Here is a 19,220-nt window from a genome sequence, read left to right on the forward strand (position 1 = left end):
TCTGGTTATTATATATTCTGTCAGAGGGGTAGTTTGCAAATTTTTTCTCATTCTATGGGTTATTTCTTCATGAATCTCACTTTGTTGATTGCATCCTGTGCTGTGCAGAAGCTTTTAAACTTTATATGATCCCATTTGTCTATGTTTGCTTTGTTTGCCTGTGCTTGTGAGGTATTTCTCAAGAAATCTTTGCCCAGAGCAATGTCCTGGAGATTTTCCCTGATGTCTTCTTCTAATAGTTTCATAGTTTGAGGTCTTAGATTTAAGATTTTAATTCATTTTGATTTTATTTTTGTGTATGGTGAGAGACAGGAGTCTAGTTTCATTCTTCTGCATAAGAATATCCAGTTTTCCCAACACCATTTATTGAAGAGTCTGTCTCAGTGTATGTTCTTGGCACCTTTGTCAAAAATGAGTTCACTATGGATGTGGGGATTTGTTTATGGATTCTCTATTCTATTACATTGGTCTATGTGTCTATTGTTATGCCAGTTTCATACTGTTTTGCTTACTGTAGCTCTGTAGTATAATTTGAAGCCAGGTAACATGGTTTCATTTTTTTTCCCATTTTTTTTCATTTTGTTTAGGACAGATTTGGCCATCTGGGTCTTTTGTAGTTCAGTATAAATTTCAGATTGTTTTTTCTGTTTCTGTGAAGAATGTCATTAGTATCTTGATAGGGATTGCATAGAATCTGTAGGTTCCTTTGAGTAGTATGGACATTTTAATAATATTGATTCTTCTAGTCCAAGAACATGGAATATTTTTCCACTTTTTGGTATAATCTTTAATTTCTTTCATTAGCGTTTTGTCGTTTTCATTATAAAAATCTTTCATTCCTTTGGTTAATTCCTAGGTATTTAATTTTATTTGTAGCTATTGTAAGTGGGATTACTTTTCAAATTTCTATTTTAGGTTGTTCACTGTTGGCATATAGAAATGTTACAGAGTTTTGTATGTTTATTTTGTATCCTGCAACTCTACTGAAGTTGTTTATCTATTATAATAGTTTTCTTGTAGTTTCTAGGTTTTTCCAAATATAAGTTTATATCATCTCCATTTGACTTCTTCTTTGCCAGTTTGGATTCCCTATATGTCTTTCTCTTATCTGATTACTCTAGCGAGGGCTTCCAGTACTATGCTGAATAACAGTGGTGACAGTAGGCATTCTTGTCATGTTCCAGATCTTAGAGGAAAGGCTTTCAGTTTTCTCCATTCAGCATGGTACTAGCTTTGGGTCTGTCATATATTGCTTTTATCATGTTGAGTTATGGTTCTTCTATCTTAGTTTTTTGAGAGTTTTTATTATGAAGGAATGTTGAATTTTATCCATCTTTTTTCAGCATCAATTGAAATGGTCATATAATTTTTAGCCTTCATTCTCTTGACATAATGTAACAACACATTGATTGATTGGCATATGTTGAATCATCCTTGCATCCCAGGGATAAATCCCACTTAGTCATGATAAAAGATCTTTCTAATGTATTGTTGAATTTGGTTTGCTGTACTTTGAGGATTTTTGCATCAGTATTCATCAGAGATATTGGCCTGTATTTTTTTTTTTTAATGTGTCTGTCTGATTTTGGTATCAGGGTAATACTTGCCTTCTAGAATGAGTGTGGAAGTGTTCTCTCCTCCTCTATCTTTTGGAACAGTTTGAGTAGGATTGGTATTATTTCTTCTCTATGTTTGAATTCAGTAGTGAAGCCATCAGGCCCCAGGCTTTTCTTTACTGGAAGACTTTATTATGGCTCATTACTTGTTACTGGTCTGTTTAGGTTTTGGATATTTTCCTGATTCAATCTTGGTAGGTTGTATGTATTTAGAAATTTACCCATTTCTTCTTTATTTTCCAACTTATTTGCATATAGATATTCAGAGTAGGCACTAATGATGTTTTGAATTTCTGTAGTATCAGCTGTAATGTCTCCTTTTTCATTTCAGATTTTATTTATTTGGATCTTCTCTCCTTTTTCTTATTCTGGCTAAAGGATTGTCAATTTTGTTTAACCTTTCAAAAAACCCACTTTTGATTCATTGACCTTTTGTATTTTTTTTTTCACTTCAGTTTCATTTTGTTCTGCTCTGATCTTCATTGTTTCTTTTCTTCTAGGTTTGGTTTGCTCTTAATTTTCTTTTCTTTTCTTTTTTATTTGAGATGAAGCCTCACTATGCCACCAGGCTGGAATGCAGTGGCGCTATCTTGCTGCCTGGGTTCAAGTGATTTTCCTGCCTCAGCCTCCCGAGTAGCTGGAACTACAGGCATGCACCACCATGCCCAGATAATTTTTGTAGTTTTAATAGAGATGGGGTTTCACCATGTTGGCCAGGATGGTCTCGGTCTCATGACCTCAGCTTCCCAAAGTGTTGGGATTACAGTCATGAGCTACTATGCCTGGCCAATTTTCTAGTTCTTTAAGAGGCATAATTAGATTACTTATTTGAAGGGTTTCCTCTTTTGTGCTTTAGGGACTTACAGCTATAAACTTCCCTCTTAGTATTGCTTTTGCTGTATTCCATAGATTTTGGTATGTTTGGTAATGGTTTTCCATTATCATTTGTTTGAATAAATTTTTTATTTCCTTTTTAATTTCTTCATTGACACACTGGTCATTCAGAAGTATATTGTTTAATTTCCATGTATTTGTATAGTTTCCAAAATTCCTCTAATTTCTAGTTTTATTCCACTGTAGTAAGTAAGAGAAGATACCTGATATTATTTCTATTTTTATAAAATGATTTGACTTGTTTTGGGGCCTAACATATGGTCTATCCTTGAATATAACCCATGTGTTGAGGAAGAGAATACATATTCTGTAGCTCTTGAATGAAATGTTCTGTAAATATCTATTAGATTCATTTGGTCTGTAGTGCAGATTTAGTCTGATATTTCTTTGCTGATTTTCTGTCTGGAAGATCTGTCCAATCCTGAAAATAGGATGTTGAAGCCTCTAGCTATTATTATTAGGGCCTATGTCTCTCTTTAGCTCTAATAGTATTTCTTTTATACATCTATCTGGCTGCTCCAGTGTTGGACACATATATATTTCAAACTGTTATATCCTCTTGCTGAAATGACCCTTTTATCATTATGTAATGATCTTGTTTGTATCTTCTTAAATTTTTTGTCTTGAATTCTATTTTGTCTAATATGAGTATAGCAATTCCTGCTCTTTTTTGTTTTCCATTGGCATGAGATACCTTTTTATGTCCTTTTATTTTCAGTCTATGTGTGTCATTATAGGTAGACTGTGTATCTTGTAGGCAGCAGATCAATGGGTCTTGTTTTTTCATTCATTTAGCCAGTCTATATCTTTTGCAGAGTTAAGTCCATTTACATTCAATGCTCTTATTGATAAGTACGAACTTACTCCTGTCGTTTTATAATTTTCAGGTTATTTTGTTGTCTTCCTTTTCTCTTCCTTTCTTTGTCTAGTTAAGGTGATTTTCTATGTTAATATGATTTAGTTTCTTGCTTTTTTATTTTGTGTGCATCCAATGTTTTTTTTTTTGGTTTCAGGTTACTGTGAGACTTGCAAATACTACCTCATAATCCATTATTTTAACCTGATAACAACTTAACATTATTTGCATAGACAAACAAGCAAAAAGAAAACTAATAAAAACTTTAAGGCTTAACTTTGTCCTGCTTTCTAAACTATTTCTTGTTTATATTCATATTAATTGTACTGATTGTGTCTTGAAAAGATGTAATTATTATTTTTAATTGGTTTATCATTTAGTCTTTTTACTTCAGATAAATGTAGTTTACACACCACAGTTAGTGTTATAATGATGTGTGTTTTTCTGTGTGCATAGCTTTACCAATGAGTTTTATATCTTCAGGTAATCATTTATTGCTCATTATCCTTATCTTTCTATTCCCTTTAGCATTTCTTGTAGGACAGCTCTGGTTGATGAAATCCCTCAGCCTTTGTTGTCTGTTAAAGTCTTTATTTCTCCTTCATGTTTGAAGGATTGCTATTTTAGGGTAAAAGATTTTTTCCTTCAGCACTTTAAAATGTCATGCCTCTCTCTGCTGGCCTATAAGGCTTCACTGAAAAGTCTGCTGCCACACTTACTGGAGCTTCATTGTATGCTATTTCTTTTCTCTTGCTGCTTCTAGGATCCTGTCTTTAACCTTGACCTCTGGCAGTTTGATTATTAAATGCCTTGAGGTATTCTTCTCTGGGTTAAATCTGCTTGGTGTCTATAATCTTCTTGTACTTAAATATTGCTATCTTTCTCTAGGTTTGGAAAGTTCTTTGTTATTGTGCCTTTGAATAAACCCTCTACCCCTATCTCTTTATCTCCGTTGTAACACTAGGTACACACTGTGTAACACTGGTTCTCACAGACTCCTCATAGAAGTACTGCCTTTTGACACTATTTTCTAGATCTTGTAGGTGTGCTTTATTATTTTTATTTATTTATTTTTATTTTGTCTCCTCTGTCATCTTCAAAAAGCCAGTTTTCAAGCTCACTAATTCTTTCTTCTGTGTAATCAATTCTGCTATTAAAGGATTCTGATGCATTTTTTAGTATATCAATTGCATTTTTTCAGCTCCAGAATTTCTGCTTTATTCTTTTTAATTATTTCAATCTCTTTGTTATATTTATCTGATATGGTTCTGAATTTCTTCTCGTATTGTCTTAAATTTCTTCGAGTTTCCTCAACACAACTATTTTGAGTTCTCTGTCTCAAAGGTCTCATATCTCTGTTTCTTCAGGATTGGTCCCTGATGTCTTAATTAGTTTATTTGGTGAGGTCATGTTTCCCTGGATGGTGTTGATGTTAGTAGATTTTCTTCAATGCCTGGGCATAAAAGAGTAGGTATTTATTGTAGTCTTCACTGTCTGGGCTTATTTGTAGCTGCTTCTCTTAGAAAGGCTTTCTGGATAGTTGAAAGGACTTGGATGTTGTGATCTAAGTTGTGTCCACTTTAGGAGGCACCCCAAGCCCAGTAACACTGTGGTTCTTACACATTTTTAGAAGTACTGCCTTAATAGTCTTCAGTAAGATTTACAAGAATTCTCTAGGTTACCAGGCAGAGACTCTTGTTCTCTTCCCTTACTTTCTTCCAAACATAGTCTCTCTGTTTCTCTTTCTCTCTCTCTGTTCCAAGTCACCTAAAGCTGAGGGTGGAGTGACACAAGAATGCCTGTGGTTACCAGCACTATGACTGCACTGCATCAGACCTGAAGCAAGCACAGTGCTGGGTCGCACCCAAGGACTACTGCAACCACTCCCTGGCCACTGTCTATGTTTGCTCAAGGCTCTGGGACTCTAAATCAATAGGCTTCAAAGCCAGCCAGGGCTGTGTTCTTCCCTTCAGGGCAATGAGGTCCAATAAATCCTGGGTAGGTACAGAAGTACCTTCCAGGAGTCAGGGGCTACAGTCAAAAAATCTTGGAAGTCTATCCAGTGTTCGATTTTATTGCAGCTGAGTTGGCATTCAAACCACATGATGCAGTCTCTCCATTTTCTAAAGGCAGAGGAGCCTTGCCCCATAGCCACTGTCACCCCAGTTCACAAGGAATACTGGCAGACTACCACCAATGTTCCCTTAAGGCCCAAGAATTCTTAAGTCAGCTTGTCATGACTGCTGCACCCCCGACCCGAGACTCACCCTTCAGAGCAGTAGGCTCCCTGCTGGCTCAGGGCGGGACCAGAAATGCCATCTAAGAGTTAACTCCTGGAATCAGGAACTCCAGAAACCCACTTGGTGTTCTACCACCCTGTGGCTTGCTCATACCTAAGATGCGAGACAAAGTCCCCTTTACTTCTCTGCTTTTCTTAAGCAGAAAAAGTTTTGTCCTACAGCCACCACAGCTGGTCATGTGCTGAGTTTCACATGAAGCCAGCAAGCTCAGAGGCTTACCCAAGGCCCTTGATGCAGTGCCTGGGTATCGCTGCTGGTTATTCAGGGCCTAAAGGCTCTTTAGTTAGCAGGTGATGAATGCTGCTAGCAGTGGGTCCTTTCCTTCAAGGCCACTGCCAGACCGGGTGCGGTGGCTCAAGCCTGTAATCCCAGCACTTTGGGAGGCCGAGGCAGGTGGATCACGAGGTCATGAGATCGAGACCATCCTGGTCAACATGGTGAAACCCAGTCTCTACTAAAAATACAAAAAATTAGCTGGGCATGGTGGCATGTGCCTGTAATCCCAGCTACTCAGGAGGCTGAGGCTGGAGAATTGCCTAAACCCAGGAAGCGGAGGTTGCGGTGAGCCAAGATCGCGCCATTGCACTCTAGCCTGGGTAACAAGAGCGAAACTCCGTCTCAAAAAAAAAAAAAAAAGGCCACTGCCTTCTGGCCCAGCATATATCTAGAAATGTCTGGGTGCTAGGGCCTGGAACAGGAGCCTCATGACTCTAACCAGTGCCCTATCTTGCTGTGGCTGAGCTGGTATCCAAAATGCAAGACAACATCTTCCCCTCTCTTCCCTCTCTTCTCCTCACGTGGAAAGAAGGGGTCTCTTTTGGAGTCTCAAGCTGTATAGCCTGAGGTTAGGGGAGGGGTGATGCCAGTATTCCCTTGGCTGCCCCAGCTGGTATCTCAGTATGGTCTCATACCTGCCCCTAGTACCCCAGTCCACTGTCTCTGGGACTAGTTCAGCACAAGTCTTGCCTAAGAGTTGCCATTCTTATGGTCTAGACTACCTTTTAAGTTTACCTGGAAACACAGAGTGCTGTAGCCCTCGGAGGCAAGGTTTGCAGGCACTCAAGTTCAGATTGCTGGGATCCATAATTCCCCTCTGGCTAGGGCTGGTTTAACTGCTCCCTCTTTGGGTGGGTGTCAGCTGAGTTTGATCTGGTTTTCATTTCTGCCCTAACAGGACAGCACTGAGTTCAGTACCTCAAAATTGCTGTGTTCTCCCTCCCCCAGTACCCAGAGATGATTTCTCACTGTGGTGCACAGTGTAGATACACCACACTACAGCTGTGGGTGGTGTGGGAGGGGTGACATCTGTGACTCAGACCATTTTTTCTATCTCCTCAGTGCCTCTTTCAGTGATATGAAGTTAAAACCAGGTATGAGTAGTCACCTAATTTTTAGTTCTTATTAAGGTGATTTTTCTGTGTTGATAGTTGTTAACTCGGTGTCCTTGCTGGTGGTGGGTGGGGGCATAATCAATGAAGCTTTCAATTCTGCCACCTTGCCTGCCCTCTCCAAAACTGTATTTTTTGAATTATTTTTTTCAAATAACACACATGATACAGAAGCATAGTGAAAAGGAGATATCTCTCTAATCTCTGTCCCCAAAGTAACCAGTTTCTCTCTTCCCAAGGCAGGCACTCTTACCAGGACACTGTATCTTCCCAGAGACATACAGATATTAGGAGAGTGAGTGTTTTGTGTATGTAGATATAATTTTACAAAAACAATAGCATACTATTTTGCACTTTGCTGTTTTTATTCACCCTATCTTGTAGATTATTCCATGTCATACAAAACTACTTCATTCTTTTCATCAGCTGCACAGTATTTCATTAAATAAATAGATCATAATTTGTTTAACAAGATCTCCACTGGTGGACAGCTTATATTGTTTTTTTCCTTTTATAAACAATGTTGCAACAAAGATATTCACTATTTTACATATGTAAAAGCTTATCTTTAGGAAAGATTCCTAGAAGTGAAATGGTTAGGTCAAAGGGAATGTAAATTTTCAGTTTTGATAGATGTTGTTAATCTATTTTTCACAGAGATTTTACCCCCTAACTAGCAATACATGAGAATGACTGTTTCTATATATCCTCGCCAATAAAATACTAAATTTTTGATTATTTTCAACCTGATGTAAAAATGGTATTTCATGTTGAATTTTTAAATTATGAGAAAGCTCAGACATCTTTTTATATTTTATGAATCATTTGATTTTAATTTTCTGTGACCTACTATATTACGTCTTTTACCTATTTTTATATTGTTATTGGTCTTTTTTCATTAACTTGTCTATGATATGCATTGCAAACATTTTGCTATTTTATTTAGTTGGTTTATGTCGTTTTTTTTTGCTACACAGTTTTTCTATCATTGAAAGTCAAATATTGAGGAAATAAGAGAGGACACAAACAGATGGCAAAACATTCCATGCTCATGGTTAGGAAGAATTAATATTGTGAAAATGGCCATACTGCCCAAAGTAATTGATAGATTCAATGCTATCCCCATCAAGCTATCATTGACCTTCTTCATAGAACTGGAAAAAAACCACTTTAAACTTCATATGGAACCAAAAGAGAGCCTGCATAGCCATGATAATCCTAAGCAAAAAGAACAAAGCTGGAGGCATCATGCTACCTGACTTCAAACTATATTACAAGGCTACAGTAATCAAAACAGCATAGTACTGGTACCAAAACAGAGATATAGACCAATGGAACAGAACAGAGGCCTTGAAAGAAACATCACACATGTACAACCATCTGATCTTTGACAAATCTGAAAAAAACAAGGAATGGGGAAAGGATTCCCTGTTTAATAAATAGTGTTGGGAAAACTGGCTAGCCATATGCAGAAAGCTGAAACGGGACCCCTTCCTTACATCCTACACTAAAATTAACTCCAGATGGATTAAAGATATAAATATAAAACCTAACATCATAAAAATCCTAGAAGAAAACCTAGGCAAAACCATTCAGGACATAGGCATAGGCAAGGACTTCATGACTAAAACACCAAAAGTATTGGCAACAAAAGCCAAAATAGACAAATGGGATTTAATTAAACTTAACAGTTTCTGCATAGCAAAAGAAACAATAATTAGAGTGAACCGGCAACCAACAGAATGGGAAAAAATTTTGCAATCTACCCATCTGACAAAGGCCTAATATCCAGAATCTACAAAGAACTAAAGCAGATCTACAAGAAAAAAAACAAACTAACCCATTCAAAAGTGGGCAAAGGATATGAACAGATGCTTTTCAAATAAGACATTTACAAGGCCAACAAACATATGAAAAAATGTTCATCATCACTGGTCATCAGAGAAATGCAAATCAAAACCACATTGAGATACCATCTCACACAAGTTAGAATAGTGATCATTAAAAAATCTGGAGACAACAGACGCTGGAGAGGATGTGGAGAAAAAGGAATGCTTTTACACTGTTGGTGGGAATGCAAATTAGTTCAACCATTGTGGAAGACAGTGTGGCGATTCCTCAAGGATCTAGAAATAGAAATTCCATTTGACCCAGCAATACCATTACTGTGTATATACCCAAAGGATTATAAATTGTTCTATAGACACATGCACATGTATGTTGACTGTGGCACTGTTTACAATATCAAAGACCAAATACCCATCAATGATGGACTGGACAAAGAAAATGTGGCACATATACACCATGGAATACTATGCAGCCATAACAAACAATGAGTTTATGTCCTTTGTAGGGACATGGATGAATCTGGAAACCATAATCCTCAGCAAACTGACACAAGAACAGAAAACCAAATACTGCATGTTCTTGCTCATAGGCAGGTGTTGAACAATGAGAACACATACGCACAGGGAGGGGAATATCATCACACACTGGGGCATGTTGGAGTGGGCTAAGGGAGAGATAGCGGAGGTGGGGTGGGGAGGTTAGGGAGGGATAACATGGGAAGAAATGCCAGATACAGGTGACAGGGGAGATGGAGGCAGCAAACCACCTTGCCATGTATGTACCTCTGCAATAATCCTGCATGATCTGCCCATGTACCCCGGAACCTAAAGTACAATAAAAAAAAGAAAAATAACCCTGTTACACTAAAAAAAAAAATAAGTGAAATATACTTAAGAGAATGAAAAGACAAGCAGTAGACTGGGAGTAACTCTTTGCAAAACATATCAGACAATGGACTGGTATCCAAAAACAAGAACTCAAAAATCAACCTTAAGAATACAAACATATCTGAATGTGAAGAATGCAAAATATCTGAATCAACATCTAACCAAAGAACATATGCAGCTGGCAAATAAGCATACTACACGATGTTCAACATCATTTGTCATTAGAGAATTGCAAATCAAAACAATAAGATACACACCAATTAGTATGGCCAAAATCCAAGACATTGACAACACCAAATGTTGTCCAGGATGTGGAGCAAGAAGACCTCTCATCCATTGCTAGTGAAAATACAAAATGATACAGCCACTTTGGAAGATAGTTTGACACTTTCTTACAAAGTGAAGCATACTCTTTACCATATGATCCAACAATTGTGCTCCTTGAAATTTTTACCCAACTAATTTGAAACTTATGTCCACCTAAAAACTTGTACATGGATATTCCTAGCAGCTTTACTCATAACCACCAAAATTCAGATACAAACAAGATGTTCCTTAATAAGTGAATGGATAAACAAAGTGTGGTATATTCATCATGCAGCAATACAATTTTTAAAATTGCGATAGTAAGCTATAAAAAGACATGGAGGAACCCTAAACGTATATTGCTAAGGGAACACTCAATCTAAAAAGACTACATATTGTATGATTCCAACTATATGACATTCTAGAAAAGGCAAAACCACAGAGACAGTAAAAAGACAAGTGGATGATAGGGGCTCAGGGGGAGAAAGGGAGGGAGTGGTGAATAAGGGAGCACTGGGGATTTTCTAGGGCAGTGAAACCATTATTCGGTATGATACTTTAATGGTGGATATGTTTCATTATACATTTGTCAAAACTCATAGAATATATAACACAAAGACTGAACACTAATACAAACTACAAAATTTAATTAATGATAGTGTAATCACTGGCACATGAACTCTAACAAATGTACCATATGAATGCAAGATATTAATAATAGGGACGTGGTAGAGTGAGAGAGTATATGGAAACTCTCTGCACTTTCCATTTTTTTCTGTAAGCCTAAAACTGCTCCAAAACGTTTATTAATTTTTTAAAGAATCAAATGTACAAATCCTTTCTTTCATTGTTTCTATATGCTGTGTCATACATTTAGAAAAGCCTTCTCCATTATAAAAATAAAAACCCTATGTTCTCTTCTAGTTTTTCTGAGGTTTCATCTTTTTGACTTTTAATAAACTTTATTTTTAAAAAAATTTTCTTTTTTATCTTAACTCAAGTATCAATCTACAGATCAGGTAACAAACTTTATTTTTTAGGGCTATATCTTCAAACCTTGGCTGTGATAATTTCTTAGAGTTTCTTTAGTTTTGATGACTCTGACAGTTTTACAAATACTAATCAGGTATTTTGAAATATCTCTCTATGAGAATTTTTCTGATATTTATCTCATAATTAGACTAGGATTATGGGTGTTGGGGAGAAAGACCAAATAAATGCCATCTTTCATATCATATATAATATAATATAGTATCATATCAAGAGTATATACTATAACTATTTATGTTGACCTTGATCATGTAGCCGAGGTAGTATTTGTCAGGTTTCTACACTTTGTCGTTACTTTTACCCTACCCTCACCCTTTCCATACTGTGTCTTCAATATAGTAAAGAAAGTGACTATAGTGAGCCCACACATAATAAGTGTGGAACCATGCTTTCTTCCTTGAGGGCAAAATATCTGTAAAATTCATTTGTAATTCTTCTGCAAAGAAAATTTGTGTCTTCTTCCCAGTTGTTTACTCATTAAATCATTTATTTATACTGGTAAGGATTCATAGATGTTTATTTCATACTTTGGGCTATCTCACGTTGTTCCAGCTTTGGCTGTTGACAGCTCTTTCAGTTTGCTTTTGTCTCCCTTTTAACATACTCCCATCAATGTGGGATATTTTTTTGTTTGTTTTTTGAGAACTTTCTTACTTTCTGGCCTTACAAGATGCTTGAGCCTTATCATATACATTTCCTGCCTCAGTCTTATAATCATCCATGTCTCAAAAAATCCTTGGTTCCTTTTATTATACAATGGTCTAAGGAACCAAGATCTGGTAACCAGGTATGCTCAATGTTAGTGGAGCATTATTGCTTCTAGGCCCTCTCAATTGACAGAGGCAATTAATATATGTGTACAGCTTTATTTTTAACACAAATTTTTTACACATGTATAAATTTTTTTTTTTTGAGATGGAGTTTCGCTCTTGTTACCCAGGCTGGAGTGCAATGGCACGATCTCAGCTCACCACAACCTCCGCCTCTGGGGTTCAGGCAATTCTCCTGCCTCAGCCTCCTGAGTAGCTGGGATTACAGGCACGCACCACCATGCCCAGATAATTTTTTGTATTTTTTAGTAGAGACGGGGTTTCACCAAGTTGACCAGGATGGTCTCGATCTCTTGACCTCGTGATCCACCGGCCTCGGCCTCCCAAAGTCCTGGGATTACAGGCTTGAGCCACTGTGCCTGGCCTTGATGTAATTTTAAGGTAGAAATTCAAATTTAATTTTTTCCCACTGTTTTTATAGCCTGTATTAAGACTTCAGTTGGCCATTTCTTGGTTGAGTGGCATCAGAAAGATTATTTAACTTCTCTCATTCTGTGTTTCTTCACTAGTGAGGTAGAGTAATAATACCAGTCTTACATGTCTTTCAGAGCTATAATAAGGATAAAAATGAGATGATAGTCTGGAAAGTTCTATGTGGACTTAACACTTTACAAACATATGATGTAATTATTAATCACTGTTGTACTAACAAGCACTTTTATTAGAATTAGCATTCCTCAGGCAGCAAATAACTAACCTTCTTTAATTGAGACTTCCTTTGCTTGCATTACTTTTAATAAACAGTTAGTCTTTTCCAACTGAATATCCAGTATATTGTTCTTTCCATTAGTTTCTATTATTTTCTGTAGAAGAAATAGATCACATATTATTAACAAATCAATGCTGCTAATATAATTTTTATTAAGTAATAAAGACTAATGAAAATACAAACCACTTAATATCTGAAAGTCTAATAACAAAATATGTATACAGTCATGTACTGCATAATGATATTTTGATCAAGAACAGACTGCACATATAATAATGGTGCAATAAGATTATGATGGAGCTGCCTTATACAAGTGTACCAATTTTAACTTTTATACCATATATTTACTGTACTTTTTTATGTTTAGGTATACAAATACTTACCATTGTGTTATAATTGCTTCCAATATTCAGTACGGTAACATGCTGTATATATTTGTAGCCTAGGAGCAATAGGTTATACCATAAAGCCTAAGTGTGTAGTAGGCTACACCACTTAGGTTTATGTAAATATACTCTATAATGTTCGCACAATGACAAAATTGCCTAATAATGCATTTCTGAGAACATATCCTTGTCATTGAGCAATATATGACTGTATTTAAAATAAGCCCACTTCCCAATTTATTTTCAAATTAAAAAGTAACATGGTAAAATATTAAAACAGACTATTAGTTATAAATGAAAAGTAAAAATATGACCTAACTTGAACTACTTTCTTTCTAACTATTCAACTCTCAGTAGAAGTACTTTCTTTCCAACTATTCAACTCTCAGTCCCATGGTTAACAATTCCCTTTATATGTTTCAAAACTATTTTATGACTGTTCAGATATAGTAAAAAATCATCTTATATTCTGTTCTGTGCCTTGGCTGTTCCACTTAGTACTATTATCTGGAAGATGATGTCATGTAAGCACACATAGATCTACCTCATTCTTTTTAACAGCTACATTGAGTTTCATTTTTGAATATGCTGTAATTTATTTAACCAGTCTCTTATTGAGACAGAGAGAGAGACAGAAAAAGAGAGAGAGGCCATATTCTAATTTTTGTAATGAATAAACATTCTTTTTTTTTTTTTTTTTTTTTTTGAGACGGAGTTTCGCTCTTGTTACCCAGGCTGGAGTGCAATGGCGTGATCTCGGCTCACCGCAACCTCCGCCCCCTGGGTTCAGGCAATTCTCCTGCCTCAGCCTCCTGAGTAGCTGGGATTACAGGCACGCGCCACCATGCCCAGCTAATTTTTTGTAATTTTTAGTAGAGACGGGGTTTCACCATGTTGACCAGGATGGTCTCGATCTCTTGACCTCGTGATCCACCCGCCTCGGCCTCCCAAAGTGCTGGGATTACAGGCTTGAGCCACCGCGCCCGGCCCATGAATAAACATTCTTAACCATATCTCTTTGATATCTTTGTGAATAGTATAATAAGCCTCCATATACTCTTCAAACAGCTTCAAAATCAATTCACGAAGAGTCTTATGTAATCTATATCTCTACCCACTACCCTAGTCTCATCACTTTTGAATTGATCTCAAAGCAACTCTCTGACCTTATGTTATTTCATCTGTTAATACTTCCATTCATATGTATCTCCAAGAGATGACTCTTTTAAAATATGGCCATAATATCATCATCACCTCAAAAATTAACATTTATTTCTTATTTAAAATGTTTAAGAATATAACAGATATTTCCAAATTAATTTTCAAAATCATTGCACTAATTTCTCTTTCACCAAAAATACTTCTTATTCCTTTCTCTTCTGTCTCTTATGTTAAGAATCACTTGGTTAAGAACACTTAACTTTATTGTTTAAAAAATGCTCATAATGTAACCTTAAAATATCTATGGTCATAAAAATTATTTCATTATGACCTTTGTGTGTGTGTGTGTGTGTGTGTGTGTGTGTGTGCTGAGGAAAAGAAATAGAAAATAATTATCAGAAAGGAAGAGAAAAAGAGATAAGTAGTACTCTCCTTCCCACTCTTGCTTCGCAAAGTCACTCCCCAATGCTTTCATTTAACCACCTACATTTTTCAATAGCTATTGAAGGCAAAGGAGGGAGGAAAACCCCAATATACACTTGTGGGTTTGGTCTACCATTGGTCCAGACTCAGAGAGAGAGACTTTAAATGGCTTTGCTTTTAGGCAAAGAGAAGGAAAAGGGAACAGATAGAATATGAAATACTAAAAAATGAGTAGCTATAATAAGATTGAAATATGCATTTACTTCAATGTTTACTAAAATCATTCCTGAGTTTATGGACAACCTAGGTTTTCAAGTACAGCAACCCCCCTTTATCCATGGAGAGATATGTTTGATGACCTCCAGTGGATGCCTGAAACCTCAGATAGTACTGAACTCTATAATGTTTTTACCTCTACAAATTTAACTATGATAAAGTTTTATTTATAAATTAGGCACAGTAAGAGATGAACAATAATAACTAATAATAAAATAGAACAGCCATAATATACTGTAATAAAAGTTACATGAATGTGGTCTCTCTCTCTCTGTCTGAAATTATCTTATGGTACTGTACTCACTCTTCTGATAACTGAGATGGCTACCAAGTGACTAACAGACAATTGGCCTATACAACATGGATACACTGGTCAAAAGGATAAATTATATCCTGGGCAGGACTGAAAAAGACAATGAAAGATTTCCTTATGCTACTCAGAATGGTGCAGAATTTAAAATTTATGAATTGTTTATTTTGGGACTTTCCCATTTAATATTTTTGGACCGCTGTTGACCTCAGGTGGGTGAAACTACAGAAAGCAAAACCTCAGATAAGGGGGACTACTATATGTAGTTTCTGTTTAACTTTGACAAAATAAATAAATAAATAAATAAATAATTTATTCCCCTGTCCTAGGGACATTTTGATGTATTAGTACAAATAAGTCCAAGCCAGATGTATCTGAAACATGGATTTCTAAAATGAAAGAGAAGAGCGTAGCAAAATATATTATTACCTTGATCATTTTTTGGTACACTTTTCTTTCTTCCCAACTTCTTCCCTTGGCAAATCTATTCCATATTCCCCTATATATTACAATTGTTTTCTATCTTTACATACCTTTTCTATCTGTGAGAAGTCATTTATAAGTTTGTCAAGATTCACACTGCTAATCTTTTTCATACATGCTTCACTGCTTTGGTCCATGCCTGAAAGTAATGAACAGTAGATAGTGTTAAATAAATCTAAAGCACCACAAAAGTGGTCATAGCTCAAACACTAATGTTTCTGTATTCTACTCATAGGGCATCTACCTGGGTTCTATTGCACTCAGAGAATTTTTGTTATAACCAATATTAACAGTGGTCAGGCTCATGCCTGTAATTTTAGCACTTTGGGAGGCTGAGGCCGGCAGATCACTCTGACCAACTGGAGAAACCCTGTCTCTACTAAAAAAACACAAAATTAGCCAGGTATGGTGGCACATGCTCTGTAATCCCAGCTACTTGGGAGGCTGAGGCAGGAGAATCGCTTGAATATGGAGGCAGAGGTTGTGGTGAGCTGAGACTGTGTCATTGCACTCTAGCCTGGGCATCAAGAGTGAAACTCCATCTCAGAAAAAACAACATGCCCACACAACAAAAAACAGTGGTCAAATGCATCGCCTTTTCCAAATCCTTACCACCCACACTCCAGTTGACTTAGATTTGTTTCTTTAATGCATTAAAATATAATGCAATATTAAATCTGAGGCATGACTTTTAACTGTAATTATTAAGATGTTAAAAATATTTGTTTAACTATCATGTTACAAGTATTTTCTGCTAGTATACTTATTTCTTATATTTTGTTTGGTAAACTGCTAAATAAAAGACATATGAAATCAATGTGCTCAAAGCAATCTTTCTGCATTTCTAGTGTCTTGTAATTTTGTGTAAGATTAACCTTTGGGGATAGCCAAATAATTGCTAAAGAATAAGAGTTTCAGTTTTAGTTCTATGAAACCAGTCTTAAGAAATTCTTGAGAATCCCAGAATGAAAATGCTGGCTACTTTGCAAAAGTCAGTTTATCTATTCTGACTAGATGAATTTACATTGTCAGATGTAATGTAAACAAGTATGAGACATTTGTCTTTAGATTCTTCTCTAGCAAAGAAGAAAGGGAAAATACAAGTTTGAAGTTCAGCCATGTTAGACTGAGGAAAAGACATGAGCCAATGTATGGTGTGTAAAAGTGTTAACTAGTCCAAAGTAAAATGTTAGGTAAAATTCCTCATATAGCTACTCAAAGCAATTTGGAGGCATACTAATGTTTAAAAAGAAGTTAGCTAAACAGACATTGCTTGACAATATGTTATTTCATCAAGATATCTAATTATCTTCTTTTGAAATATTATTTTGCATTAGCAACTATTATGTATAACATATGTAAGTACAACTATATATAAAATCTCTTAAATAGTTAAAACTTGATCCTTACAGCAGAAAAATATTTGTAATATCCTCATAATACAGCAAAATTCCTTTTGGAGTAAAATTAAAAATAATTGCTATTTGATAGTAGTGTTATTCTTTAACAGTGCTATATGGTGCTCTGAAGTAGTTAATGCAAAATCTTTCCACCTCCAACTTATTTTTTTTTGGACCTAACCTTTTAAACAATCGAGGTTTTACTAGGGTTGTGTCTCAGAATCTGGCTCTTGAAATAAATGCATTCATATTTGAGCTTGATTTTCTCTCAACTCCTTCCCCCAAATAAGACCCCGTTATTTCCTTATAAAACCATCATTAATATTCTATTTGCTATCATTGCATGATATCCCTTTTGTCATACTGGCAGAGCCAGGAAATTCATTTCTATATATCTTCATTGTCTGATCTTCTGATTTCCCAGGTCAAGATCCTTTCAGTGAATATGGTCTTGCCTGGTGAAATTAGGTGATAAGCTGGTGATTCAGTCCTTGTCAAATTCCTTCGTAAGCAGCAGAGACTGATTTGTGACTTTCCAGGCTCAGCTTCGACCGTCCCCATTGGCAAATGACAGTCCCATTTCCTTCTTTGTACTTTTGCCTGCTGGCTTCAACCATCCCCACAGGAGAGTGACAGTCCCGTTTCCTTTCGTGGCCTCCTGTCTGCTGCCTTGAGTCCTGGGGCTCGTCCTGTGCCCGACATCTACAGTTGGTCCTTCGCAGCTCGCCGGCCCCACGCTCTGGTCACTTCCTCTTCTCCCCTCCTCACTTCCCCTCAAGAATTCACTCTCAGTCCCGAAGCCTGGGTCCCCTGGCTCCCTCTCCGGCATCCTAGTGTCCTTAGGGACTTAGCAGAAATAAACGAAGGGGGCCGAGGACTCGCCGATGTGAGAGAAGTGCCTGAGACAAAAACTTGTATGGACCCAGAGCACTGTAAGGAGATACGAAGAAAAGCATCTCTACGGAGAAAGCGGGAGTTTCGAACGCTTTCTAGTGTCCCTAGAGGCCTAGCAAAAATAAAGGATGGGGGCCGAGGACCCGCGGATGTGAGAGAAGTGTCTGAGACAAAAACCTATATGGATCCAGGGCACTTTAAGGAAATATAAAGAAAAGCATCTCTATGGAGAAAGTGGGACTTTCGAAACGTCAATAGAGTTTGGAGCGTACCTGCTGTTGCCCTCAGGTCCCCACAGTCTCCCTTGCCTCTCTATCTCCTCAGGGGCCTGGTACGCCTCTGAATGCTGTCCCCTCCTCCGGAAGCCGGATCCCCTAACAATGGGCCCGACTTTCTCTGGACCCGCCCTGTGCCCTGTGTGGGCGCTCCTACCACCAGCAGTTCTTACCAACTTGGTCCCAGCTCCCCTCAGCATCTGCTTCTGCTTAGGTATTTTCATATGGTTTCTAGAACATGAATCAACACCGGATCAATAATTGTTCCCCCTATCCAAAGAATAAATCACATTGGGTGCACTGGGTGATTTGAATTCTGAGTCAACTCCACTGAATAAATAATAATCCTTATCTATTCTCGTAACTTATAAAATTGGCTTTTAAAATGCCAGAGCCAGTTAATAGATATGGTTTCCCATTTACAGAGTTCTATCTTGCTAGCTTAGTGATTAAGGGCATGGACTCTTGTGTGGATTCAGACCACGGCTCTTCTCTTTTTCCGTGGGTGATAGTGGGTAAGTTATTAATTATACATGCCTAATCGTCTTTATCTGTGTAAGAGATTAGTAATAAAGCCTGTCTCGGCCGGGCGCAGTGGCTTATGCCTGTAATTCCAGCACTTTGAGAGGCCGAGGTGGGTGGATCGCCTGAGTTTAGGAGTTAGAGACCAACCTGGCCAACGTGGATCCCCTGGCCCGCCGGTCCCCCCACCCGTGCTGCGTCTAAAAATACAAAAATTAGCAGGGCATGGTGAAGGGCACCTGTAATCTCAGCCACTCGGGAGACTGAGGCAGGAGAATTGCTGGAATCCAGGAGGCAGAGGCTGCAGTGAGCCGAAATCTTATCATTGCGCTCCAGCCCTGCCTGATACAGCAAGAACTCAGTCAATAAATGTCTGTCTGTCTGTCTGTCTTAGGGTGGTTGTGAT

The 19,220-nt window shown here is 37.2% G+C and overlaps 1 protein-coding gene across 4 annotated transcripts in view; it reads right to left on the bottom strand.

Moving 5' to 3' along the window:
- CCDC152 (coiled-coil domain containing 152) overlaps positions 1 to 18,358 on the bottom strand; it is a 70,895-nt gene extending 52,537 nt beyond the window's left edge. For 3 of the 4 annotated variants that reach the window (XM_078365535.1, XM_078365534.1, XM_078365536.1), the window contains exons 1-3: positions 17,579 to 17,864; positions 15,774 to 15,862; positions 12,673 to 12,778 (exon numbers count right to left, since the gene is read on the bottom strand). In XM_078365535.1, the coding sequence (XP_078221661.1) occupies positions 12,673 to 12,778; positions 15,774 to 15,862; positions 17,579 to 17,684 (301 nt within the window). In that variant the 5' untranslated portion in view covers positions 17,685 to 17,864. Of the gene's footprint in view, positions 1 to 12,672; positions 12,779 to 15,773; positions 15,863 to 17,578; positions 17,865 to 18,289 lie in introns of those variants that run through there. The other variant, XM_017969935.4, reaches the window with a different exon arrangement.
- Positions 18,359 to 19,220: the final 862 nt, after the last annotated feature.

The sequence above is a fragment of the Callithrix jacchus genome, chromosome 2 (genome assembly GCF_049354715.1).
Source record: "Callithrix jacchus isolate 240 chromosome 2, calJac240_pri, whole genome shotgun sequence".
Lineage (NCBI taxonomy): Eukaryota > Metazoa > Chordata > Mammalia > Primates > Cebidae > Callithrix > Callithrix jacchus.